Raw genomic sequence first — 27,481 nt, forward strand, 5'->3', positions numbered from 1 at the left:
AGAAGTTTCTTACCAGAAAGGTCCATTGAAGAGCCCAAAATCAAACAAATAAACGTAAACGGAACAATGACTCTCAGCCTTTGCTGTACATACTCAGTTATAGCCCTCCAATAACCTTGTATATAACTACAGGTCCAGAGCAGGTGAAGGAGATCTGCCCCTTCCATGCCACACTTGATACACCTTGAGTCTACCCTTAACCCCATCTTTGCTAATTTTGCGGGAGTGTAGTATAACTTATTTATAATTTTAAATTGGATAATCCTATGATTATAATTTAGTGAAGTGACCCTATTATTCCCCACTATACTATCCCAATCAGTACTTGGTATTGGCCCCAATTCTTTCTCCCATTTACATTTCATTTTAGTCTGTATTCTTACTGTACCATGCCTAACCAATAATTTATATAGCCTACCTAAATCTCCCCTTCTATATGTTATCATATTCATAGCTTGAGTGGCAATTTCGTGATCCTGTACGTTGAAAATTAACTTATCCTGAGTGAGCTTAACCGCGTGTTCTAGTTGCTTATAGTATAAAAAATGTGTGCCTAAAAGATTGTGTTCCCGAATCAATGTGTCAAAAGGCAGAAGTGTGCCTGAAGAGAACAACTGTGTAATATTTCTAATCCCTCTATTTAACCAAAAATTATATTCAATATGTTGATTAAATTCTACCAAATTATTGTTGCCCCCAAAGAGGGGTACATTTGAGGCTGTGATTTATTCCACAAAGTTTCTTTACCTGTGCCCATGCCTTAGTCCATAAAAAAGAATAGGATGTGCTATACCCCTGTGAGCTGTGAGCTATTCCTGCTTCCAGAAAATTAAGCATGCTTACACAATATTTATTCCTAGGGCCCATAACCGCATTACCCATGGGCTTATTATAGTAGAGTAAGGATTTTTGAATTTGAACCACCAAGAAATATAAAAATAAAGTCTGGCATAGAGAGGCCTCCTTCCCCTCCTGTACAGTGAAGCTGCAGTATTTGATACGCACATGTTTACGTCCCCAGATCAAACTGTTAACCCTTTAAGGACAGAGCAAATTTCGATTTTTGCGTTTTCGGTTTTTCCTCCTTGTGCATAAAAGGCCATAGCACTTGCATTTTTCCACCTAGAGACCCACATGAGCCCTTATTTTTTGCGTCACTAATTGTACTTTGCAATGACAGGCTGAATTTTTCCATAAAGTACACTGCGAAACCAGAAAAAAATTTAAAGTGTGGTGAAATTGAAAAAAAAAACGCATTTTGTTTATTTGGGGGAAATGTGTTTTTACGCCATTCGCCCTGGGGTAAAACTGACTTGTTATATATGTTCCTCAAGTCGTTACGATTAAAACGATATGTAACATGTATAACTTATATTGTATCTGATGGCCTGTAAAAAATTTAAACCATTGTCAACAAATCTACAACACTTAAAATCGCTCCATTCCCAGGCTTATAGCGCTTTTATCCTTTGGTCTATGGGGCTGTGCGAGGTGTCATTTTTTGCGCCATGATGTGTTCTTTCTATCGGTACCTTGATTGCGCATATACGACTTTTTGATCGCTTTTTATTACAATTTTTCTGGATTTGATGCGACCAAAAATGCGCAATTTTGCACTTTGGGATTTTTTTGCGCTGACGCCATTTACCGTGCGAGATCAGGAATGTGATTAATTAATAGTTCGGGCGATTACGCACGCGGCGATAGCAAACATGTTTGTTTATGTATTTATTTATTTACTTTTATTTATAACCTGGGAAAAGGGGGGTGATTCAGACTTTTATTAGGGGAGGGGGATTTTTACTATTAACAACACTTTTTTTTTTACTTTTACACTTATACTAGAAGCCCCCCTGGGGGACTTCTAGTATAAGTGCTTTGATCTCTCATTGAGATCTCTGCAGCATAGATATGCTGCAGAGATCCATGAGATCGGCACTCGTTTGCTTTCGGCTGCTGCAGCCGGAAGTAAACGAGTGCCGAGCCGGGGACGGCGCCATCTTGGAGCGGTCCCCGGCCGGCTTCATTTGCGGAGATCGCTCCTCCGGGACAACATCCCAGAGGAGCGATCTCCCCACTAGACACCAGGGATGACGCTGCGTCCGGTAATCGGATGCAGCTGTCAACTTTGACAGCTGCATCCGATTACTGTATTAGCGGGCACGGCGATCGGACCGTGCCCGCTAATACCTACGGTCCCGGGCTACACGCGGCACCCGGGACCGGCGCGGTTCAGAGCGGGGCCGCCGCGCGGCCCCGCTCTGAACTCCCTTACCGGCATCAGGGCGTAAATTTACGCCCGATGTCGTTAAGGGGTTAAGCACCCGCTCTATTCCACTAAACCACCGGTCCGGTATCCATATGGGGGATGCCCTCAGTATATAGAGAATCTGTGGTTGAAGGATCATCTTTATCAAGGCCATACGATCTGCCATTGTCAAAGGTAATCTAGCCCAGATTTCTATTTTTTTCCCTATTCTATGCAACAAGGGCTTGAGATTTTGATCTAAAAATCTAGTTACCTCATCTGAGATCCAGATACCAAGGTACCTGATTCCCTGGTCAGATGCAACTACCTTCATCCCAAATTCTGGCGTACCCACGCCATGCTCAATGTTCAGTAAGGAGGATTTACTCCAATTTACTTTTAGCCCGGCGACCCGGCCAAATTCGTCTAGTCTGTCCATTATTAAAGGAATAGTCTTGGCTGGATCCCGAGCAAACAGAAGGAGATCATCTGCATAAAGCACAATTTTTTCTTCTGTGCCATTCAGACCAAATCCCTCTATCCTCGAATCCTGTTTGATTAGCAACGAGAGTGGCTCTATATACAGGGCATATAGAAGGGGAGATAGGGGGCAGCCCTGCCTGGTACCCCTAGACAGAGCAAACTGGGAAGTTACATTACCATTTATTATAAGTCTTGCGACCGGTGACGCGTACAACAGTTTTATCCATTTAATTACATTTGAGCCTAAACTGAACTCCTCTAGGGTCCTCCATAAGAAATCCCACTCCACCCTGTCAAAAGCCTTAACAGCGTCAATTGACAGGATGGAGCGGGGGAACCCGGTCCACAACTGCAAATTTGCCATCACACGGTCAATGTTCGTAAACACAGACCTACCTGGGATGAACCCATTTTGTTCACACCCTACCAACTGTGTAATAACCTCTTTGATCCTGTTAGCTATAATCTTAGCAAAGATTTTATTATCGGAGTTAAGAAGTGAAATCGGCCTATACGAATCCAACCGTCTGGGGTCCTTCTCCTTCTTTGGAAACACAATAATCATAGCTTCCTGCATCGAACTAGGTAGTCTCCCGGTATTACAGGATTCATTAATGACTTCGGTGAGAATAGGAAGTAGGGAATCTACATATTTTTTATATAGCTCGAATGGCAAACCATCCGGCCCAGGAGTTGAGCCATTGGGAGCTGAATTAATGACTTGCTTTATTTCCAGTGCGGAAATGGGAGCATTTAATTAACGATTAACGATTTTGAATGAACGATTTTTTTTTATAAGGATCAGCGTTTACACGGAACGATGCATTGTACGGAATATTCGTTTTGCGAACGCTTAAGCCTATTGGTGTGTTTACACAGAGAGATTTATCTGACAGATTTCTGAAGCCAAAGCCAGGAACAGACTATAAACAGGGTGCAGGTCATAAAGGCAAGACTGAGATTCCCTGTCTTTTCAAGTCCATTCCTGACTTTGGCTTCCAAAATTGGTCAGATAAATCTGCTTGTGTAAACGCACCATATCTCACACATAGGGGAAATCGTTGAAAGAATGTTTACACTGAACAATCTGCGAATTTTTTGCGAACGATCAACGACGTTTTGAGAACTTGTTGAAAGATCAAAATGAAAGATTTCTCGCTCGTCGCTTGATCGTTCGTTGCGTTTACACGTACGATTATCGTTCGAATTCGACCGTTATCGGGCAAATTCGAACGATACAATGTCTGTGTAAAACCACCATAAGTCTTTTATTCCAACATGCAAGGCTTGCAAAGAGCCAGGAACTAGACTAGACAAAAGAGGCCAGTTAGAAGCCTCCTTTCCTGTCAATCACGCCAAATCACGCTGACCGGCAGAGGGACGTGACTAGTCATGGCTACTTCCCGGCTCTCGGCTTGTCTTGCGCACAGGAATAAATGACTTAGGGGGAGATTTATCAAACATGGTGTAAAGTGAAACTGGCTCAGTTGCCCCTAGCAACCAATCAGATTCCACCTTTCATTTTCCAAAAGAGTCTGTGAGGAATGAAAGGTGGAATCTGATTGGTTGCTAGGTACAACTGAGCCAGTTTCACTTTACACCATGTTTGATAAATCACCCTCTGTGGCTGTGATTCCATGCAATCTAATGTAATGTAATGCAGCAGTGGCAATAAACAACTGCCGTTTTTGCAATCTGTAACAACGCCCATTGTTATTGTTATAAATGACAGTTAGATTTTAACAGTATTTTGTAGCTTCCATGTAAATATACGCTGCGGAGGTTGTGAGTGGCATCTACTATCCATAACATAGGAGCCATCTAGCAGATATATTGGGAGCTCATTCATGATGGACCCAGCAGGTTAGGACAACACTCAGCATATACCATAAAGCATAATGTCAACTACAAGGAGAACTTGCATCCAACCTGGGGAGGGAGTGTATTTCTGATAAATTATCACCCTAAATAAAGCCCCAGGCAGAGAATACTGTTTATTACTATTAATTACTATGGGGACTAAAAGTGAAGCAGAGAACAAATCCTGTAATGTTATATTGTAGAAGCAGGTGCACATACTATTCATCTCTATGTGCTCTGGCCACACCCACTGCTTGTGATGTCATCATGACACGTATGAGGATGATGTCACAATAGAACCTGGTTGTGACAATAAAACCAAGCTGCACCCTGACATCAGTGTTAGTCTAGGCTAGCAGTTCTTGGAGTAGGAGTGTTGGAGTCTCAGGATGACGAGGAAGAGAAACAGATCTCGACAGGCCCAGCCACGAAACCCCGCCCCACCACCAAACCCCGCCCAATCCTATCCCGCCCCACCACCACACCCTGCCCCATCCCACCCCGCCCCACCACCACACCCTGCCTCATCCCACCCCGCCCCACCACCACACCCTGCCCCATCCCACCCCGCCCCACCACCACACCCTGCCCCATCCCACCCCGCCCCTCCAGCAAGACCAGTTCGCATACTGAAGCGGGCATATAAGAGGATCTGTGAGCCAATGGAGGTTGGAGGGCGCCAATTCCCAGATGACGTGGAGATGGTGGATGTGTCGAAGAGGAGAAAGCTTTCCTCTTCGACACATCAACTTTCGGCCGTGGAGGACATGGAAGTAGACTGATGGCTGCGGATGTGGAGATGGAGGATCAGTCTACAAGTAACATCTATTGGGACTCAGCTAGAGGTAAGAGCCTGACAGTTACAACACTCTAATCTCTGACTGTTACACAATTGTGCACATACAAAATGTTCATTTTCTCACTCATTTATTTATTTCTCTAATTTCTTTGCAGTTTCCCAATAACTTCTATAACATCTGAGGCTCCTGAAGACTCCAACAGAGAGGAGACCAGCTATAACATCTGAGGCTCCTCAACGCTCATCCAGAGAAAAGGCCATCTATAAACACAGGGGTCAAACTCAGGCATTCCAGCTGTTGCAAAACTACAAGTCCCATCATGCCTGGACAGCCAAAGCAGAAGGCGCGTGAGCCCTCCCATTCAAATAGATAGAAGGAAGGATTCCATGCTGATTCTGTATTGTGAACGAGCCCTAACAGCTGAGACTCTCATGAAGACTCATCCAGAGAGAAGACCCCAGTTTAGCAGACCATCGCTAGCCGAGGACTTTTGCAATTTAATCATTTATTAATAAATATATATTTTTATACCAAGTTTTCATTTTTTAATCTTTTATGTTTCTCCCACATAACACAGAAAAAAACTATATAAGGCTAGGGCTTATTTGGGGGGTAGGTGTTATTTTCCACACAATATTCCCCTATACTGTAGCCCCACTCTACATGGTAGTTAGGTAGCTGTGTACAAGGAGGTATGCTTGGAGTTGTAGTGCACAAGAAGGTATGCTGGGAGTTGTAGTGCACAAGGAGGTATGCTGGGAGTTCTGTTAGGAGGCTGCTACTGCACAACTGCAACTCCCAGCATATTTCCTTGTGCACTAAAACTCCCAGCATACCTCATTGTGCACTACAACTCCCAGCATACCTCCTTGTGTACAAGGAGGTATGCTGGGAGTTGTAGTGCACAAGAAGTTATGCTGGGAGTTGTAGTGCACAAGAAGGTATGCTGGGAGTTGTAGTGCACAAGGAGGTATGCTGGGAGTTGTAGTGCACAAGGAGGTATGCTGGGAGTTGTAGTGCACAAGGAGGTATGCTGGGAGTTGTGTTAGGAGGCTGCTACTGCACAACTGCAACTCCCAGCATATTTCCTTGTGCACTAAAACTCCCAGCATACCTCATTGTGCACTACAACTCCCAGCATACCTCCTTGTGTACAAGGAGGTATGCTGGGAGTTGTAGTGCACAAGAAGTTATGCTGGGAGTTGTAGTGCACAAGAAGGTATGCTGGGAGTTGTAGTGCACAATGAGGTATGCTGGGAGTTGTAGTGCACAAGGAGGTATGATGGGAGTTGTAGTGCACATCATATCCGTGGCCTGGGTGTGTGGGGGGGTCATTATATTAGTATTTTAGGCTTTTTTTCATACTTGAAGTATCAAAATGGTATTGAATATCGAAATAAAAAATATGGTATCGATATCGAACTCAAAATTCTGGTATCATGTCATCCCTAGCGCTAGAAGCGTTATCTGGAAAATCTGAGAGATTGGTTCGCTTTAAGGCCCTATTACACTGAATGATTATTGACCTCACTTGGCTGATTACTGACAGTTCAGGACAATAATGATTCAGTGTAATACACATGTTGAAAGACAAAGATCAGCAGACGTGCATTAGGTTGGCAGATCGTGGTCTTTCCACATGCTAAAACATCAGCGATGGTTTGCAGCGCACCATTCCATGTTACAGGAGCAGCGTCAGAAGACCGCCGCTGATTTCGATGGGCCGTCCAAACAATCTAAGGCCCCTTCCACTGCTCCCTGCTTGCTGTCTGTGCATGTAATAGCTCTGTGCAGCAAGCAGGGAACGAGGGGCAAGTGAGCTCCAATATTCCGTAAAATATCAAGGGATGTAATTGGGCCCCTATTCTTGTGAATAGTGTATGAGTACTTTTAACTAGGAATACCCTTTAAAATAAGCACCCGGGATAGTCACACATTTAGTATGAAGAAAAGCATTTATCAGTTGTAGATTCTGTAAGACATAAAACATTCTGGCACGCCGTCTTACAATTTCAATGAAAAATGATCCAAACAAAACAAGCATCACTCCATAAGTTTCCCTCATTTTCTAATTGCTCCAATAACTTGGGTTTATTAGCCACCTAGGATTTGTGTGAACCTTTCACTTAGGGCTGGGCGATAATGGCCTAAATCAATATCGCGATTTATCGTACATGTAGCCGCGCTAACAATAAATTGAACGATAATTATGACACGCCCCTTTTAAAAGCCCCATTTTCTGATGGTAATACAAACGTGGATTTATTACATATAACAATGTGCAGCAAACTTCACAAGTAATACACAACGTTTTGGCGTCTCCTACACCATTTTCAAGTGCCACTTGAAAATGGCGTAGGAGATGACGAAACATTTTATATTACTTGTGAAGTTTGCTGCACATTGTTATATGGAATAGATCCACGTTTGTATTACCATCAGAGTGCTGCAGAGTATCTTTTACTAGCTGACTTGGTATTGAACTGCTGGCCTCCACAGTTCGTTTAGTGTGCTGCCTATATTGTTTGCTTTATCTATCTATCTAACTCCTATCTATCTATCTATCTGTGTGTGTGTGTATAGACAGATAGAGAGGAGATAGAGAGAGAGATAGATAGATAGATAGATAGATAGATAGATAGATAGATAGGAGATAGATAGATTGATTGATTGGAGATAGATAGATAGAGAGGAGATAGATAGATGGATAGATAGATGATATGATATAGATAGATGATATAGATAGATGATATAGATAGAACTATCTCCTATCTATCTATCTATCTATCTATCATCTATCTATCTATCCATCTATCTATCTCCTCTCTATCTATCTATCTATCTATCTATCTCCAATCAATCAATCTATCTATCTATCTCCAATCAATCAATCTATCTATCTATCTCCTATCTATCTATCTCCTATCTATCTATCTATCTATCTATCTATCTATCTATCTCCTCTCTATCTATCTATATCCAATCAATCAATCTATCTATCTATCTCCTATCTATCTATCTATCTATCTATCTATCTATCTATCTATCTATCTGTGTGTGTGTGTATAGACAGATAGAGAGGAGATAGAGAGATAGATAGGAGATAGAAAGATAGAGAGGAGATAGATAGAGAGTAGGGCTGGGCGATAATGGCCTAAATCAATATCGCGGTTTATCGTACATGTAGCCGCGGTAACGATAAATTGACCGATAATTATGACACGCCCCTTTTAAAAGCCACACCTGTTTTGAAAACCCTATTTTCCAATGGTAATACAAATGTGAATTTATTCCATATAACAATGTGCAGCAAACTTCACAAGTAATATACAACGTTTTGGTGTCTCCTACACCATTTTCAAATGCCACTTGAAAATGGTGTAGGAGACGACGAAACATCGTATATGACTTGTGAAGTTTGCTGCATATTGTTATATGGAATAAATTCACGTTTGTATCACCATCAGAGTGCTGCAGAGTATTTTTTACTAGCTGACTTGGTATTCAACTGCTGGCCTCCACAGTTTGTTTAGTGTGCTGCCTATATTTGCTTTATCTATCTATGTATCTATCTATATATACAGTGTATATGTGTGTATATATATATATATATATATATATATATATATATATATATATATATATATATATATATTAGTGTGTGTGTGTATGTATAGACAGATAGGAGACAGATAGATAGTATAGGAAAATCCACAGCACTCCTAATGCAATTGAAGGTGCGATTTATTGAAAAAGCAAGTGCAGCATACAGACGCAACGTTTCAGCAGCTATTCGCCGCCATTTTCAAGCTTGAAAATGGCGGCAAATAGCTGCTTAAACGTTGCCTCTGTACGCTGCACTTGCTTTTTCAATAAATCGCACCTTGAATTGCATTAGGAGTGCTGTGGATTTTCCTATACTATTTAAATACGGTCCCAGGTCTTGACTTCTACCTCTCTTGAAGTGCTGCTACTATTTTCCCGTGATTTAGATAGAGAGATAGATAGAGAGATAGATAGAGAGATAGATAGAGAGATAGATAGAGAGATAGATAGAGAGATAGATAGAGAGAGAGATAGATAGATAGAGAGATAGATAGATAGGAGATAGATAGATAGATAGAGATAGATAGATAGGAGATCTTCTATCTCTCTCTCTCTCTCTCTCTCTCTCTCTATCTCTCATATCTACCCCCAGTCACTCAGTGGCTGCAGGGGTCAGGTATGGGGTGGACACCTCCTTCCTCCCCCGGGCACCGCTCTCTCTCCCGCACAGGAATCCTCGGCGCCTGTCACTCAGTGCTGTAGCACATATATCTGTGTCCCGGACTGAGCGTCACACATGGCCGCTTCCAGCACTGACAAAACATAACGGGGCTCCGAGGATTCCAGTGCGGGGACAGAGTGCGGTGGCCAGTGAAGCATGAAGGTGCCGACCCATACCTGACCCCAACTATATATGCGGGAGAGGGGGGCAGGGCTCACCGTGCAGCTTCCAGAGAAGCTAGGAGAAGTGAGCCGCCCGGCAGCAGCAGCGCTGAGCTCACACTGGAGGGGACGCTGCCGCCTGTGCGCAGCCTGTCTCATCTCCAGCCTTCCTCTCCAGCCCACACAGCAGGATCTTCCATCCCCTGCCCTGCAGCAGTGTATGTGGGTCCTGGCTCGGGAGGTAAACCGGAGCATCAGCTGTCTCGCCTCCACCTCTCCACCCGGGACCCCTCTCTCTCCCTGCACCAGAGCATGCGGCCGCCGGGTGGGTGGGGGGAATACCGCAGATACCGTCCTGGCAGAGTTGAGGTCGGTTAACCGACGCCAGTGACGGTATCGGTATTTTTGCGGTATACCGCCCAGCCCTAGCTGTGGACATTGGTGGATTACTGGCATACAATTGTGAGTCATTGTGTCAGTAATACACTGCTGTCCACAGTTTCCCTGGGTGAAGTTAATCCTGTGAAGCACCTGCCGCGTTACACCAGGTGACCTGTTGTAAAACCATGTTGGCGGCAGAATAAGTTTCATTGTCAATGACACTTATTCTGCTGCCAGATAGGTTATTAGGACAGGCTACCTCATGTAACCTCGCAGGTGCTTTACATAGTAACTTCACCCAGGAGAGCGGTGGACAGCGTGTCCTGACAGGACAAGAGCGATTTCACAGGTTGCTATCTTTACAGATGTGGATTCAGAACACTTTGATCTTTGCACCATGTGGAGTCGAGGAGGCTTTATCCAATGCTGCTCTAAGTCCACAAGACGAGAGGATAGCTGAGCATGGGTTCTTCTACCACACTTAACTGTCTGTGGGCGTTCAGCCAAAGTTTCACCTTGCAACCATTTTCAGCGTATGTCTTATCTCAGGGGAATCGTGGCACTCCAAACCATAAGTCTTCTTTAGTATATACACTGTGGTTAGGGTCCTCTACAGCAGAGACTAACCTAATGGAACTGCATGCAAATAGCTTTATTAGCAACACTAAGTCTACATATTGGTTAAAGTACTGTAGCTTATTCTGAGATTTTTATTTAGTAAAAATGCATAAAGAACAACTGCCAAAGGAAACTGTAACAATATCTAATATTGCCACCCTGTGCTGTGTAAGAAGTCATTGCCTGAACCTAAAGTGTATGCTTGTTTTCAAGTTACATCTGTGTCCGGACTGCTTAATCATGCACATACCTCACTGGTAGAATCTAAAAAGTATACGGCTATTGTCACACGTAGTATGAGACCGGCCGTTCTGTGACCTGGCCGGGTCATGAAACGGCCGGTCTCAGAAAAGATCATCCTGGCGGGTACTGCAGTACCGGCTGGATGAACTTTAGCGCCACTGAGTTCTCATGCGGGCGCATAAGTGCACCCCCGCATCAGAACTCCCACAGCACAGCCGCTCGCTCCATTGTGTGAACTGACAGGGTTCATTGTGTGAACTGATACGTCAGTTTTCTACGGTGCCGCTAGAGATCCCGGCCGGAGTGTATACTATGTGTATACACTCTGGCCGGGGATCCCTCAGCCTGCAGCACTACGTAAGTACAGCAGAAATTATGGCCGTTGTAACAACGGCTGTAAATTTCTGTGGAACCTACGTAGTGTGAACATAGTCTACATCAGTATATCTCAATGTCAAAAGCATCCACCTTGTGTAGACCCTCTATTGACAATGTAAAGTTTTACAGGAGGGATCCCCAGGGTCAACTAAATGATCTGCCCCATCATATGTATGTTTTATTAACAGTTTACAGTGGTGTTATTAAAAGGCTTGTAATAGCGGTTTGGGCCTCTTTGCCTGGAAGTCCATAATGCCCTCTAGGCACATAAAAGAACTGTAGCACTGTCAGTGTACTATCTGCTTATTTCAAAGATCTATGCAAGGTGGTAGATCCAAATACATCAAAGCCCATACTGTGCCCCACTACTGTGCATGACACTTTCAATCCCAAGAGTAGAACAACACTGACTGCAGCTCCAACCATGGGAAAGGAATTATAAAAATGATGCCATAATTTCCTATATTCGTTTTCTCTTATTTTCTCTTTATCTATGTCACTATTTTTATAGACTCGCATAACAAAAGTCTGCTACATACATAGTCATGCTTACAATAAAATAGACACATCTTACCTCTTGTCTTTTGAAGTTCTGAACATATTCCTCAAATTGCACATCCTTTGTTTCGTCTGCTTTTCCAAGCTTTTGAAGTACCTGAAAAGAGAAGAACAAGAGAAGAAAACTGGTGAAGAAATTTTAAAATACAATACATATAATCACAATCTTTTAATGAAATTACATTCCCACTGAGAAAAATGTATATCTCAGGTTTGAGGGCCGGTTCACACAGAGCAAAAGCGGCAAAACTATCTGCTGCGGAATCCAGCACTGCCTCAGGCTCACACAGTGTCTCTATGGGAGGGCTCGTGTGCCTCTGCTTATGTCACTCTCCGCTCAAAGAACTGGCCCTAAGGGTAGCTTCACACGGGCGGGCTCGCAGCGAGATTCTCGCTGCGAGCCCGGCAGGTCCTGTCAGTTTCCATAAACTACATACTTGCTGCGGACCGCAGCGAGTATGTAATTGTACCGCGCTTAACCCCTTCTACTCCCGCCCGGCTCCCCCGCTGTAAGCAGCATACATTACCTGTCCTTGCTGCACGGGTCCGGCGTCCTGCTCTCCTGTCCGGCCAATCAGTGGCTGCGGCTGGGCAACACACTAATTGGCCGGACGGGAGAGCAGGACGCCGGACCCGAGCAGCAAGGACAGGTAATGTATGCTGCTTACAGCGGGGGAGCCGGGCGGGAGTAGAAGGGGTTAAGCGCGGTACAATTACATACTCGCTGCGGTCCGCAGCAAGTATGTAGTTTATGGGAACTGCCAGGACCTGCCGGGCTCGCAGCGAGATTCTCGCTGCGAGCCCGCCCGTGTGAAGCTACCCTAATACTGCCTATGGCTATGTTCACACAACGTTTTTTCAGCTTTGTTTAAAATGACGTCCATTATTTTGAGTCTAAAATAACGGACGCCATTTCGCTGTCTAGCCTTCCCTTAGTGCAATGACAGCTGTTGGTACATTATTCTAGTTTGGGGTTACTAATTGGACTTTGGGTGTGGCTTAATAGTAAAAATGGAGAAAGAACGGTGGAAAAAGAAAAACTGCGTGAACTAATAAAAAAGACGTCCGAAAATAATGATCATATTTTCATTATTCCGCAGTAAAAACGTCCGTTATTCAGTGCATTGGACGTCTGTCTTCCCATTGACTTCAATGCATTGCCATTGCAGTCAGTTAAATTGCGGTGAAAATGGACATTATTTTAAATATCAAAATTGGCCGCCTTTTCTCTTTGTGTGATGTTGTGTGAACATACCCTAACTGTGCCCATAATGAGTTACCACAGAAGCATATAAAGCTATGTAAATCAGAATTATTTACTGACTAAATATTTGGTTGTGAGCACACAAAAATTACACACCTACCACAAATCCATGATAAACAATATAAACTTTGACGATATAGATGAGAAACATCCACATTTTCCCCCAGCATTGCTGCACACACCTGTCACCTTGGTCACTCAACGCCTTTATACAGTTAGGTAGCTGGGTTGTTTATTCAATGAAACCCCAATTATCTGAATTCCGGCCGCAGAAAACTGACATCACAGTTATTTGTGGCCCCGTATGGGATCCCGGCCGGAGCGTATACGATGTATATACGCTTCGGCCGGGATCCCATTCAAAGTAAGGCATTGTTCCACCGCGCCAAAAGTGCGGCCGTTGTTGACATCGGCAACAACGGCCGTACTTTTACGTAGTGTGAACATAGCCTAAATCTGCGCGAAACAATTGCATTTAAACAATTATCTGCTTGTGTAAACACAGCTAACGATCAAGCGACAAACAAGAAATCATTCATTGTGATCTTTCAACATGTTCTGATAATTTGCAGATTGCTTTGTCTAAACCAGTGCTTCTCAAACTGTGAGGCGGGCCTCACCAGTGAGGCGCCCCCTAGTTGATGGTGAGGCACAGCTGGGGGGGTAGTTTTTACAGAAGTGACTATAAGCAGCACAGTCCTTTCCTTGGCTGCAACAATCTCTGGTTTAGGAACATTATTGACTCATTTTGTACTTGGTATACTGAGTTTAGGAGACAAATGAAGGGTAGACTGAGCAATAGTTTTTATATTAGTATGGACTTCCACCATAGATAGTGAGGCCCCAACATCCTCTTGGTCAGTATTATGAGGCCCAGGCATCATTATGTCTCTTTGATGAGGCTCCAGTAGAGAAAGTTTGAGAAGCCCTGGTCTAAACAGTCTTTCAAAGATTCACAGTACTGCGTGAGATAGCCTTAAGCAATCTTAAAGCGATCATAAAAACTATTAATTCAAACAATTTATCTCTTCGCCTAAGCGATCACCGCCATAAAATCATTGGTTCAAAATCGTTAAACGATCTATTGAGCTCCATGTAAAAGGACCATAAGTCTACAAAAGTAAAACAGTTTCTGTGACAAAAAGAGTTGGCAGCAGGAAGCAATGTTGGCAGCAGGAAGCAATGGGAAAAAACACCACTGCCTGCAGGACATGCAGCAGCTCATAAGTACTGGAAGACTCTATTTTGGCGCTGGTGGACCCCTGGTTATGTCAGACAGCAATGTCAAAAGTTGTGATTGGTTGGCGTCTCTGTGCTAAGACCTCCACAGATCTCGATCAATTATGTTGCAAGTGATGGCTCAATTGAATATAATGGAGCCCGACTCCTGCAATGAGTGCCGCGATGGAGGGTGAAGAAAGCTACGGCATGCTTTTCCTGGCTGTATATGGAGATCTGTGGGGATCTCAGCAGTGGGAAACAGACCAATCAAAACTTTTGACATGTCTTATAACAGTAATGCTTTAGGGTACAAACACACAGGACGTATACGCAGTGAGTTTCTCGCTGCGTATCCCGTCCCTGTGTAGTCAATGGCAGGCAAAATCGAGTTTGTCTGCAGCCCGCCCTTTTAACCACCTATCTGCAGTCTTTTCCCAGCCCCCCCCCCCCTCCTCTTTCCCATCCACTGCAAAAATTCAGGAAATTGTGACTTGTTGCATGAGTCACACTCTGTCTGTTCTAGGGAAAGGAGAGGGGAAGGAGGGAGGAGGGAAGTAGCCAACAGCAGAAAGCAGATAACAGAGGATTACAGGCATGGAGTGGGTGAACGCTGTAATCAGAGCTCAGAGAGGTCAGTGGTGACTGTCAGAGGAGATAACGGGTGAGGTATTTGTAGATTAACTCTTTGTTGTCCTGTTTTGGTCTTTTATTTAGCTCTCTCCATAGGAGAAAAATGAAGACAGGGGGTAGAGTTTCAAACTGCTTTTTCATGTTAAAAATGCATTTTTCGGGGGGCGTGGCCGGAAGTCGAGCCGAGTAGACGTGCCTGATGTGAGCTCCGCTCCGTGATCCCGGTTATCTCGGATAATCCTGCAGATATTTGCCACTACCCAATCCTTTCCCACGTCAGAATACCTCCGGACACCGGTGCCTTCACCATGAGCCGTTCCAGACAATCCTCGGCGGCAGAAAAGTTAAAAGACTGTCCCCGGCCTCTGGGCCAACATGGCGCTGATCAGTCACGCGCAGCTCGAGACCTGGGCGATGTGCAGGAGTTCGCACTGCGCGAGGAAAGTGAAGCGGCTCCTGAACTGACACTAGCACAAGTCTCGGAGCAGCTGCTCACCGCAATTCGAGCCTCCACCACCTCACTCACAGGTAAAATTGATGAGGTAAAGGTGGACGTGGGGCTCCTGGATATGGAAAACCTGCGTGCTCGTGTCAGAGAAACGGAGTCCCGGATCTCAGGTCTTGAAGATGTTGTGCAGCCCCTGCCTGCTAAACTGGCCTTGCTGGATAAAGCTGCCGCAGCGTGGGCTCGAAGGGCGGACGACCTAAAGAACCGCCTCCGCAGGAACAATTTACGGATCCTGGGCCTCCCGGAGCGGGCGGAGGGTAAAGACCCTTGCTTCTTTGCAGAGCGGTGGCTTAAAGAACTGCTGCCAGAGGCCTCCTTCTCAGCAGCATTTGCGGTCAAACGGGCACACAGGGTCCCCTCCAGACCACTTCCACCTGGCACCCCTCCGAGACCCTTCCTCATCCGACTATTGAGCAGCCGAGACCGTGACGCGGCCCTGGCGGCGGCCCGAAAAGCCGGCAAGGTTACCTACCAGAACGCATCTATCCTCCTGTTCCCGGACTTCTCCGCGGCCCTGCAGAAGGCGAGGGCGTTGTTTGCCTCCGTGAAGGCGAAGCTGCGGGAGCGCCAGATTATTTACTCAATGTCCTTTCCCGCGCGGCTGCGGGTCATTCATGAAGATAGAGCCCTCTTCTTCAACTCGCCATCTGAAGCCGAGGACTGGTTATTGTTACTGGGACACAGAGCTGAGGAACGCCGATCACCGCGACGCTGAGTCGGGACAGGTCCTTTGGTGTGATCCCAACGCGGTCTGGCAGTGATGTTTAATTTGAGACCCAGATATGTTGTGGAGTTACCTACCTTGCCAGACCTGCTCTTCCTCCCTGATTTCCTACCCCCCCCTTCTTCTCCCCTCCCCCCCTCTCCCTCTCCCCCTCCCCGGGTAAATAATACTTGGCATCATGACTGTCTGGATGGTATCCTTCTAAGGCACTGTTGTCTTTTACTATGCCCGTCATAACAGATATGTTTCTTTTCTAATCGTTTTGTATTGGTGTGGCACCCATACATCACCCACCGGGTCACGAGTATAACAGAGTCTGAGTACCAGACACCCTCTCAGACTCCCCCCGTGTATTTGCCACGTGTTGCTGATCAAGTGGATCAGTGCAGAGTTACACCCTTGTGTTCCAGTTTGTCTCTGGTCTCACCGGAGTTTTCTTCCCCCCTCTTCTATCCTTCCCACCCTATTGTTGTGTGCAGTGTTGAGTTAAATAGTTGACACACGTACAGGTCACCGGTCTCATAACCGACTTTAATGTCGATACGAATACTCTCTCTAAATGTTAGAGGATTAGGTACACCGCGTAAAAGGGCACAGGTGTTTGAGCATGTCCGCAGACAAGACCCGCGGATTGTGTGCATGCAAGAGACTCACCTCACCCCTTCTACTACACATTATGTACATAAGCCGTGGGTCCAGTGGGCCTTGCACGCCACCTATTCATCAGCGTCTCGTGGGCTCTCGCTCCTGGTCCACAGATCTGTTCGCTGGGAGCCAGGCAGGACGTATGTGGATCCGGAGGGTAGAGCCATTTTTGTCTCAGCTAAATTAGACCAGGTACCTAAAGTATTACTGTGTGTATATTTGCCACCCCCTGCCCCAATCAGTGTCCTACATGACGCCATGCGATTTGCATCAGAATTCCCTGCAGCCCTCCTTATATGTATGGGTGACTTTAATATGCTATATGATATTACAATGGACAAGTTCCATGATCCGGGGGGGCGCCTGGACCCCCCCCCCCCCAGGCCCCGGCGTCCCCCCTGGCACACTTGACGGCGGAATTTGGTTGGGTGGATTTGTGGCGCGCAGCTCATCCTCGGGTTTGGGAGTACACTTGCCACACCCCAGGGAGAGATACTCTCTCAAGAATTGATTATATGTTCGGAAATCCTAAAGCTAATGCAAACTTAGTGTCTATTTCCCATGTACAGCGGGCGGTCTTGGACCACTCCCCAATACTTGCTGCTTTCAACCTAACTCCTCTCACAATACCAGCTGGTCCTCGCAAAATTCACCCGTTCTGGCTGTCTTTGTTCACTGAACAGGACAGGATACCAGACCAATTGTCAGTATTTTTGCAGGCTAACCTTCCCGCTGATAACCATTCTCATCTTTGGGAATCCCTAAAGGCATATCTCCGTGGCTGTGTACAGTCTTCCATTTCCTATCATAAATGTGAGGCTACCCGGGTAGAGGATGAGCTGGCTGCCGATTGTACCGCCAAGGAAGCAGCATTTATAGCACAGCCCACTGACTCCAATCGCGCTGCGTGGCTTCACTGTGGGCGACAATATATGGCGACTCTATATGAAAAGGCTAGGCGTAAGGTGTTTTTCACTCTCCAATACTACTTTGAGCAAGGGAACCACTCCAGTAGTTTATTGGCATACTTGATACACAGAAACACTGCATCCCCCGTGGTGCTCCAAGTCCGAGGGATCACAGGGGACATAGCAACTACCAGTCCTGATATTCTATCAGCATTTGTACAATTCTATACTGACCTATATAGTACGAGACTAACTCGCTCCCTGGTGGAAATATCTGAGTACCTAACGACAATAGAGCTAACTACTCTTTCACCCGATTTCTGTTCCCTCCTGGAGGCCCCAATCACCCTAGATGAACTTAGGGACGCTGTGTCCTCCCTAGCAAAGGGCAGGGCTTCCAGCCCTGACGGATTCCCCATAGAACTTTACACCCAATACCAAGATTTATTACTTCCCCCCCTTCTACACATCTTTCATTCCTCTTTTGAGCAAGGTATACTACCCACTTAATTCTATGATGCTAACATTATCCTTCTTTTAAAACCAGACAAGGATCCGCTTGATTGCGGCTCATATAGACCCATTTCATTATTAAATTCAGATTACAAAATTCTTGCCAAATTATTAGCCAACAGATTAAATATAGTCATTCCCTTGCTAATCCACATTGACCAATCTGGTTTTGTCCCCAAGCGCAGCACCTCGGACAACCTCCGCAGAGTGCAGCTGATTGCTCAACGGGGGATCCAGGAGAACAGGGATTGGGCCTTGGCCTCACTTGATGCGGCCAAGGCCTTTGACTCAGTCGAAGTTCCATTTCTTATTGGGGTGCTGGAGCGCATGGGCTTTGGCCCCAATTTTGTTAAATGGATCACTATACTATACAAAGAGCCCCGGGCTGCTATAGCAATGAATGGTATGGTTTCTCCCTCCTTTTCCTTGTCACGTGGAACCCGTCAGGGCTGCCCCCTTTCCCCTCTTCTCTTTATACTATCTATTGAACCCCTAGCCTCTCTCCTGCGTCGGGACACACTCCTGTCTGGTATACCCCACTCCACCGGGGAGGACAGGGTGGGTCTCTATGCAGATGACCTAATCCAGTTCCTGTCCAACCCAGAAGAATCCCTGGCGAGAGCTATAGCCATCATAGATGACTTCGGCGTGTATTCCGGCCTGTCCATTAATTGGAGCAAATCCTCAATACAATTTCTCAGTTCTACCCGTAATGCTATGATAGGTCAGGAGGTGTGCGGATTGAAGGTGGTAGACCACTTTAAATACCTTGGGATTATTATAACAAAAACTGGATCCCAATCGTTGTCCTTGAATGTAGACCCGCTACTCCTTCACTTTAGAGACAAATTTAAATTGTGGGCCACCTTGCCACTCTCAGTGGCAGGACGTATTAATTTAATTAAAATGGTGGTGCTGCCCAAATGCCTTTATATACTACAGCACATCTTTACCCCAATTCCTAAAATATTTTTCCGAGACCTGGACTCGGCTATGATTTCTTTTATTTGGGGCTCATCCAGGTCTAAGCTCCAGCTAGCCAAGTTACAGCGCCCCAAACAGGAAGCGGGTATGGCGCTACCAAATATGTATCTTTATTACTTGGCAGGACAGCTCAGATATCTCGGCCCCTGGACTAATGCACCTCAGGCTGGGCAGCCCAAGATACACGCCGCAGACTTTATATCCCCGTTAACACTGTGGGCTGTGCTGGAGGCCCCGACGTGCCCACGTATCCCATTGTTACCTGCACATAGGGTGGCGCGAAAGACATGGGAGGTAACACGGCGATTAACGGACTGTCAGAAGGTCCCGGTAGAGTCGCCCATATGGTACAACCCGGCACTGCCCGAACTTGTTACCTTCGTGGATGCCCACTATTGGTTCCAAAGGGAGGTCTGGTATCTTAGTGACCTGTATGAGGAAGGCTCTCTACTACCCTTTGAGTCCATTAGAGACAGATTTGCTATCCCCCGTACATATTTTTACTGATATCTCCAGTTACAACACGCCTTATCTGCTCAGTTTCCCCGTCCAGCGGATGCTATATCTTCATACCCACTAATAGGCATCATTAGATCTCAGGGTCCAGGAGGCATAATTTCATCATTGTATGCATACTTGATTCGAACGGTGGTTGCGTCCACTCCTCTCCCTGCGCTAGAGAGGTGGAAATCATTAATTCCAACATTGGATGATGAGGACTGCGAGGCAATTCTTGAGTCACACAAATTTGTGTCCCCAGCGGCCAATAATAAACTTACACAACTGTATTATATTCACCAGGCATACCTTACGCCTCTAAGATTACACCGTATGGGTCGCTTGGCGACTCCTGCGTGTCCTAAATGCCAATCCACTCCGGCCGATTTTTGGTTTGGGCATGCCCCTCTATCGCCTCTTTCTGGTCGGAGGTGACTCGGCTTCTTACGTCCTTAATTCATATCCCAGTTCCTCTTACACCATCAGTTTGCCTTTTTGGGCTGTTGGTCGAAGAGGAGTGGGCGCACCACACGCGCATAATGCTCCGAGAAACATTATTCATAGCGTGCAAATCTATAGCGTTGTGCTGGATGGACCCTCGTCCCCCTACCATCCTGATGTGGAAAAAGCAAGTCAATAAAATCACTGCATATGAGAAGGTCATATTTAAACACAGAAAATGCCCCCAAAAATTTCATAAGGTCTGGGACCCTTGGTGCCAGTCTCTACTGACAGTGGCCCCGGAGGCGGCCGACCCCACCTGAGAGTAACCTGGCTGCCAATTAGCGCTGGTGTACACAGCGGAGAGTGTGTGTGACATGTACAGATATCCTTCACTTTGCATCATAACTTCTATTTTCGGACTCACTTTTGCCGTGGTTATCAATCAGTTGAGACGCTGGTTGCGTCTACAGCAGCTGTACGTTGTTGTTGTTGGTTTGTATGTACCAATGTTCTTTAATTGTATATTGAATACTGTATGTACTAGATTTTATCATCGTTGTACACCCTTAATAAAACTGAGTTTAAAAAAAAAATGCATTTTTCGGCTAATAAACCCAATGACAAAGTTTCTTAAAATCGCCTGGACTATTGATTTCTGCAACAAAAAAAAATTCACGACAGTGACACTTTAAGAAAATTGCTTGGTTATTGAGACCCACAATTCATGCAGGGGGAGGGATAAAACTAGTGGCATCTTTCCCTTTCCATATCCCATACAAACATGCAATTATCACGCACATCCTTAAAAAGTCATCCCCTGGCCTAGCCTCCTTGTCCAGCTACCTGCCCCATCTCACTTCTCCCCTTTGCCTCAAAACTCCTTAATTAATATGTCTACCTTGAACTGTCCTCCCACTTCTTAGCCAACTCGCTCTTTGACTCCCTGGAATCTGGCTACCATCCCCAACCTCTCCAACCGCACTTTCAGTGTCTATCACTCTCACACCACCTCACCCCACTGCCGGTGTCCCCTAAGGCTCTGTCCAAGGGCCTCTTCTTTTCTCCATACTTTTGGCCTGGGACTCATCATAGAATCCCACGGGTCCAGGTACCACCTCCATGCTGATGACACTCAAATGTACATAGTCCAGCTGTCAAATTCCTGCAATCCAGCATCCCAGAGTGTCCATTGGCTATATCTTCCTTCTTTTCCTCGCAATTTTTAAAACTCAACATGAACAGAACTTATCTTTTCTCATCTCACTTTACCCCATTTACAGTAATCTGTCAATCACAGTCAGGGACCCGGCGGGTCCCCCCTCTGAACACCCCCCGCGACACCATGACGTACCAGATACGTCATGGGTCGCTAAGGGGTTAAAGGGAACCATTCACCCCGTGGCCCCCGTTAGAAACAGACATACAGTGACATAAAGGTCAATATACTTACCACATCGCTCCCGGTCCCGTCCCGGATCTCGTTGTTGACACGGAGAAATCGCCGATTCTTCTTCTCGCGCCCATTATGGTAATGAGCGCCGCCGGCCCGAAGTCCAGCCTTCTCCCCGCCTCCGACACTTGATTGACGCCGGGTCTTCTTCCTCCTCGTCTTCTTTCTTCTCGCCGGATCCCGCGCAGGCGCCGTGACGGTCGTTTTCGGCGCATGCGCAGTTCACAATTGAAGCCGCTCTGCAGCTCCACTGTTTACTGCGCGTGCGCCGATTGGCTCGAACACGCATCCTGTTTACCGCGCAGGCGCAGAAGAGGTGACGAGACCATCGCAGCGGCGCCTGCGCGGGAATTCGGCAGAAGACTGAAGACTGAAGACGTCAATCAAGTTCCAGGAGGCGTGGATGGGCGGCGACGAGAAGAGGACCTCATGAATAAGTTGGACTCGTCCGTCGTTTCCTATGGACGTTGGACTCATCTCAGCTCATTACCATAATGGGCGGGAGAAGAAGAATCAGCGATTTCTCCGTGTCAACAACGAGATCCGGGACGGGACCGGGAGCGATATGGTAAGTATATTGACCTTTATGTCACTGTATGTCTGTTTCTAATGGGGGCCACGGGGTGAATGGTTCCCTTTAAAGGGGTTTTCTGACCTAAAAAGTTCTCTATATTGGTGCCTTTATGGAGGGAAGGTATTTATACTACAGTATTTATGTCGCCACCTCTGTTCATCTGCACCAGACTTGGTAGATAGCACTGGGGCCAGCATGTGCAGTTTCCACTTATCCAATCAGCGGCTGCAGTGGTGTCCTGCCTTAGCCGCTGATTGGCTGAGCTGTGTGCAGACTGCATGTGCCGAACCCAAACACAGCAAGCGCTCTCTACCAGGTCTGGTGTGGCTGAATAGAGGTGGTGGCGTGAGACCAGGAGATAAGTAACTTCCCTCCATCGGAAAACCACTTTAGGGTGCGTTCACATGTACAGGATCTGCAGCAGATTTAATGGCATAGATTTGAAGCTGCAGATTTGCTTTATATCTGCAACTTCAAATCTGCACCATCAAATCTGCTGCAGATCCATGCACAGGACCCACAGCAGATTTCATGGTGCAGATTCGCAGCAGATTGAATATCAATGTAAATAAATAACTAAACACAGCATCATATCTGATGCAGATCTGCTGCGGATCCTGTACGAGTACGTGTACGCACCCTTGAACAGTTTTTTGCCACAGTATGAAGTACAATAAATTAATATAACTATGTGACATTTAAATAATACCTTCTAGGGTTCTGTCAGTTTACAGCATAACAGGCTATGTTCACACTACGTATCTTTCCGGCCGTAGTGCGAACCGCAAATATACACACGTAGTATACGATATATGCCCGCACAATGCACACTACGTATGAGCTTACGGCCGGATGGTATACGGCGCCGTGAAAAATTAACAAGACCATTGTTTGAGGACGGAAATGTTCCAACTCCCGTGGATTTCCATGCGGTCCCGTACGAACTACTTATTTCAGCCAAATTGAACTTGATTTTTCGATCCAAAAGGTTCTGTGAGTTTTATTGGGCTGGGCGAAGATTTCCAAGTAAATGACCTGTTTCAGATCGCTTCGAAACAAGCTAGGGAAGCATAACTGTACTACGGGCGTATGTTAGCGGTTCGCCCGCATGTTCGCAATCCGGCCGCATGTCTATTTTTCCCACGGCCGTACTTTCAGCCGCACATGTACGGCTGCGTACGAACTACGGCCGGACTCATACGTAGTGTGAACATAGCCTAAATGATATTTTATCATGTTTACAGTTATTGCCTTATATTATATTAATAGACATTGCTTTGTAATGTTCAGTACACTGAATATGTTACATTCAATTAGTTTCTAACTAGCTGTAATGTTATTTACATGCTGTGTATGTTAAATTAATGATGTCCGGCTACCCAGCGTTAGACATGGAAAATAGAAAATGTTCATTATCTTTTGACAAATTACATCATGTTTAATTCCCTTGGGAATGTTTAGTTATCTTTTATTGAATTTGTGTCTTGAATGAACACAGTGTTTGTTGTCATACCAATTTCTGGGTGGGGGAAGGGAACCATGCACTACAACTTCAGAATTATAATAGAAAGGAATCGGCATGTGATTTGCTGCAGAAAATTTCAGCCTACTATCAATTCTTCAAAGAGGTCAGACAACAATTATCCAAACAACAATTCATGGTACAGTGGCACCTCGGTTCTCAAACTGCTTGGAACTCAAACTGTATTTTCAAGGAAAGTTTGCTTTGGTTCTCAAACTCTTGCTCGGTTCTCAGACACTTTTCGGGCCCCCCAGTCTTGAAGTACTTGGTATCCAAACATTACTATAATTGCTGGTTTTGTTGAATGTTTCTTGTATATAATGTCCTGTACAGTATAGTGCTGTTCTGTAATGTTCTGTACAGTATATAGAGCTGCTCTGTAATGTCCTGTACAGTATATAGTGCTGTTCTGTAGTCCTGTACAGTATAGTGCTGTTCTGTAATGTTCTGTACAGTATATAGTGCTGTTCTGTAATGTCCTGTACAGTATATAGTGCTGCTCTGTAATGTACTGTACAGTATATAGTGCTGTTCTATAATGTAATGTACAGTATATCGTGCTGTTCTGTAATGTTCTGTACAGTATAGTGCTGTTCTGTAATGTTCTGTACAGTATATAGTGCTGATCTGTAATGTCCTGTACAGTATAGTTCTGTTCTGTAATGTCCTGTACAGTATATAGTGCTGCTCTGTAATGTATTGTACAGTATATAGTGCTGCTCTGTAATGTCCTGTACAGTATATAGTGCTGTTCTGTAATGTTCTGTACAGTATAGTGCTGTTCTGTAATGTTCTGTACAGTATATAGTGCTGATCTGTAATGTCCTGTACAGTATAGTGCTGTTCTGTAATGTCCTGTACAGTATATAGTGCTGCTCTGTAATGTCCTGTACAGTATATAGTGCTGTTCTGTAATGTTCTGTACAGTATAGTGCTGTTCTGTAATGTCCTGTACACTATATAGTGCTGCTCTGTAATCTACTGTACAGTATATAGTGCTGCCCTGTAATGTACTGTACAGTATATAGTGCTGCTCTGTAATGTCCTGTACAGTATATAGTGCTGTTCTGTAATGTCCTGTACAGTATATAGTGCTGCTCTGTAATGTATTGTACAGTATAGTGCTGTTATGTAATGTTCTGTACAGTATATAGAGCTGCTCTGTAATGTCCTGTACAGTATATAGTGCTGCTCTGTAAAGTCCTGTACAGTATAGTGCTGTTCTGTATGTCCTGTACAGTATATAGTACTGTACTGTAGAGATTAAACTGGGCACTTATGAATGTAATATATGGGTACTGTAAGGAATTACTAGTGGCTGCTGGAACCAAACACATATACATTATTTCCTATGGGAAAACACTGCTCCGTTCTCAAACTGCTGAGTACTCAAACTTCTGGAACCAATTAAGTTCGACAACCCAGGTACCACTGAATTATTATTTTACCTTATTTTATTGTACTTTGAAAAAAAGAATAACCAGGGGGAAAAATGTACACACCAGTCAAGATAAAGTAATAATTTATGACACGTTGGGTAGTATGGTAACCACAAACTGTGGTAAAATGACATTGGAACAAACGCTGGAAGTAATATTCTTACGTAAATTCTGACCATTCTGAAAGTCTGAATTTTGGGAAAATTGTACATTGGTTTACCAATGTAAACAGCTTAGGCTAGGTTCACACTGCGTTTTTGCAAAAAAAACGGTTGAAAAACTGATGAAAAAAACAGATGCATTGGTGTGCATCTGTTTTGATCCATTTTTTCATTGACTTTCATTGTAAAAAAAAAACGGATCCGTTTTTTTTAATGGACACAAAAATAGTGTCAGCTACATTTTTGTGTCCGTCAAAAAAAACGGATCCGTACAGATGCACACAAATGCAGCCGTTTTTTGCAAAAAACGGATAAAAAAAAGGATTGCAAAAACGCAGTGTGAACTCAGCCTTAGGGGTCCTTTTACACACACAGATTATCTGACAGATATCTGGCAGATTTATACTGCCAAAGCCAGGAATGGATTTGAAAAGAGGAGACATCTTAGTCTTTTCTTTATGACCTGTTCTCTGTTTATAGTCTGTTCCTGGCTTTGGCTGCAAAAATCTGAAAGATATCTGTCAGATAATTTGTTTGTGTAAAGGGAGCCTCTAATGCTGGGTTTACATGGAACGATTATCATGCGAACTTGCACGATAACGATCGAATTCGAACGATAATCGTACGTGTAAACGCAGCGAACGACGAGCGAGAAATCGTTCATTTTGATCTTTTAACAGGTTCTTAAATCATCGTTCGTCGTTCGCAAAAAATTCGCCGATCGTTCCGTGTAAACAGTCATTCACTGATTTTTCCTATGTGCGAGATAGGCTTAAGTGATTGCAAAACGATCAGAAAGTGAATTTTCTGTACAATATATTGTTCCATCTGAAAGCTGATCGTTGTAAAAGAAAAATCGTTACTTAGAAATTGTTAATCGTACGATTGGGCGAATTATCGGTCCGTGTAAACCCAGATTTATCTGACAGATTTTTTAAGCCAAAGCCAGGAATGGATTTGAAAAGAGGAGAAATCTCAGTCTTTCCTTTACGACCTGTTCTCTGTCTATGGTCTGTTTCTGGCTTTGGCTTAAAAAATCTGTCAGATAAATCTGTCATGCATAAACGCACCCGTAGTGTATGCTAACCAACTAGATGATTTACACACCTGTGCAAAGCCTAGTAGCTAGAGCTGTAGATCATTCATGGAATTACACATATATAAAGAGTGCTTCTGCAGTAGGATAACACTAGTGTCACGCATACCATTTTCCAGAATTTTTTTTCCTATTATTTAGCACATTCATCAGTATTTTTTTTTTTTTTTCAATAAAACAATGCAGCTAGATGATAATGGAAAGTCAGGTGGGAAATATTAAAGGCACTGCAAACGATCTCATTTTTGTGGCATTTTTCTTTAATGGCATTTTTGTGGTCAGTGGTCTATTTTTTTTTAGTTCTATCCCCTGTTTGCGTCAGTAGAGACAGCATACCTGCACGATTTTTTCAACATATCCATGATCTCCAAATGGTAGGTATGCTTTAAAAGCTATAGACACGTTTTCTGGCGTTTTTATATTGCACATGGTTACATCTGGTTTTAATTAAAAATGTTTGACTTTATACCTTGTGCTGTTGGTATATATTAGGCAGGGAGTCCATAATAGGTTGGTCAGTATTTGTTTCTCATTTTGGTCGGTATTTCTAGCTAAAACCAGCAGTGGAACGGACAAACCTTTTTACGTGTCTGGTTCAACCATTTGTTAAGAAAGACACTTGAGCAGCTACAAAAGAGTGTTTGCAGGGTGAACCCTAAACCAAATCTTACATACTGCAAATGTTATTCTATATAAGTGTGTTTTGTCAGCCATTACCAAAGTAGCATTCATTTTATTTTTAAACTTCACAAATGCTTTATAAAAGGTAAAAACTACAACTTGTTAATGTGACAAAAAGTAAATAGGAAATAGAGAATATTGGAATCTAGCGACAAATAACACCGGGAAGTTTTTATATTTTGTATTTTCCACATCATCACAGCAAATTACAAGATACTTTCA

At 44.5% G+C, this 27,481-nt stretch overlaps 1 protein-coding gene across 5 annotated transcripts in view; it reads right to left on the minus strand.

The window, feature by feature from the left end:
- The window catches only part of AMPH (amphiphysin), a 151,957-nt gene that overhangs the window by 87,156 nt on the left and 37,320 nt on the right, over positions 1-27,481 (minus strand). For all 5 annotated transcript variants that reach the window (XR_011361907.1, XM_069960352.1, XM_069960351.1 and 2 more), the window contains exon 2: positions 12,014-12,094. Coding sequence is in view for 4 of the 5 variants with exons in the window: in XM_069960352.1 (XP_069816453.1) it covers positions 12,014-12,094 (81 nt within the window). In the remaining variant the exon portion in view is untranslated. The remainder of the gene's footprint in view (positions 1-12,013; positions 12,095-27,481) is intronic.

The sequence above is a fragment of the Dendropsophus ebraccatus genome, chromosome 2 (assembly GCF_027789765.1).
Source record: "Dendropsophus ebraccatus isolate aDenEbr1 chromosome 2, aDenEbr1.pat, whole genome shotgun sequence".
NCBI lineage: Eukaryota > Metazoa > Chordata > Amphibia > Anura > Hylidae > Dendropsophus > Dendropsophus ebraccatus.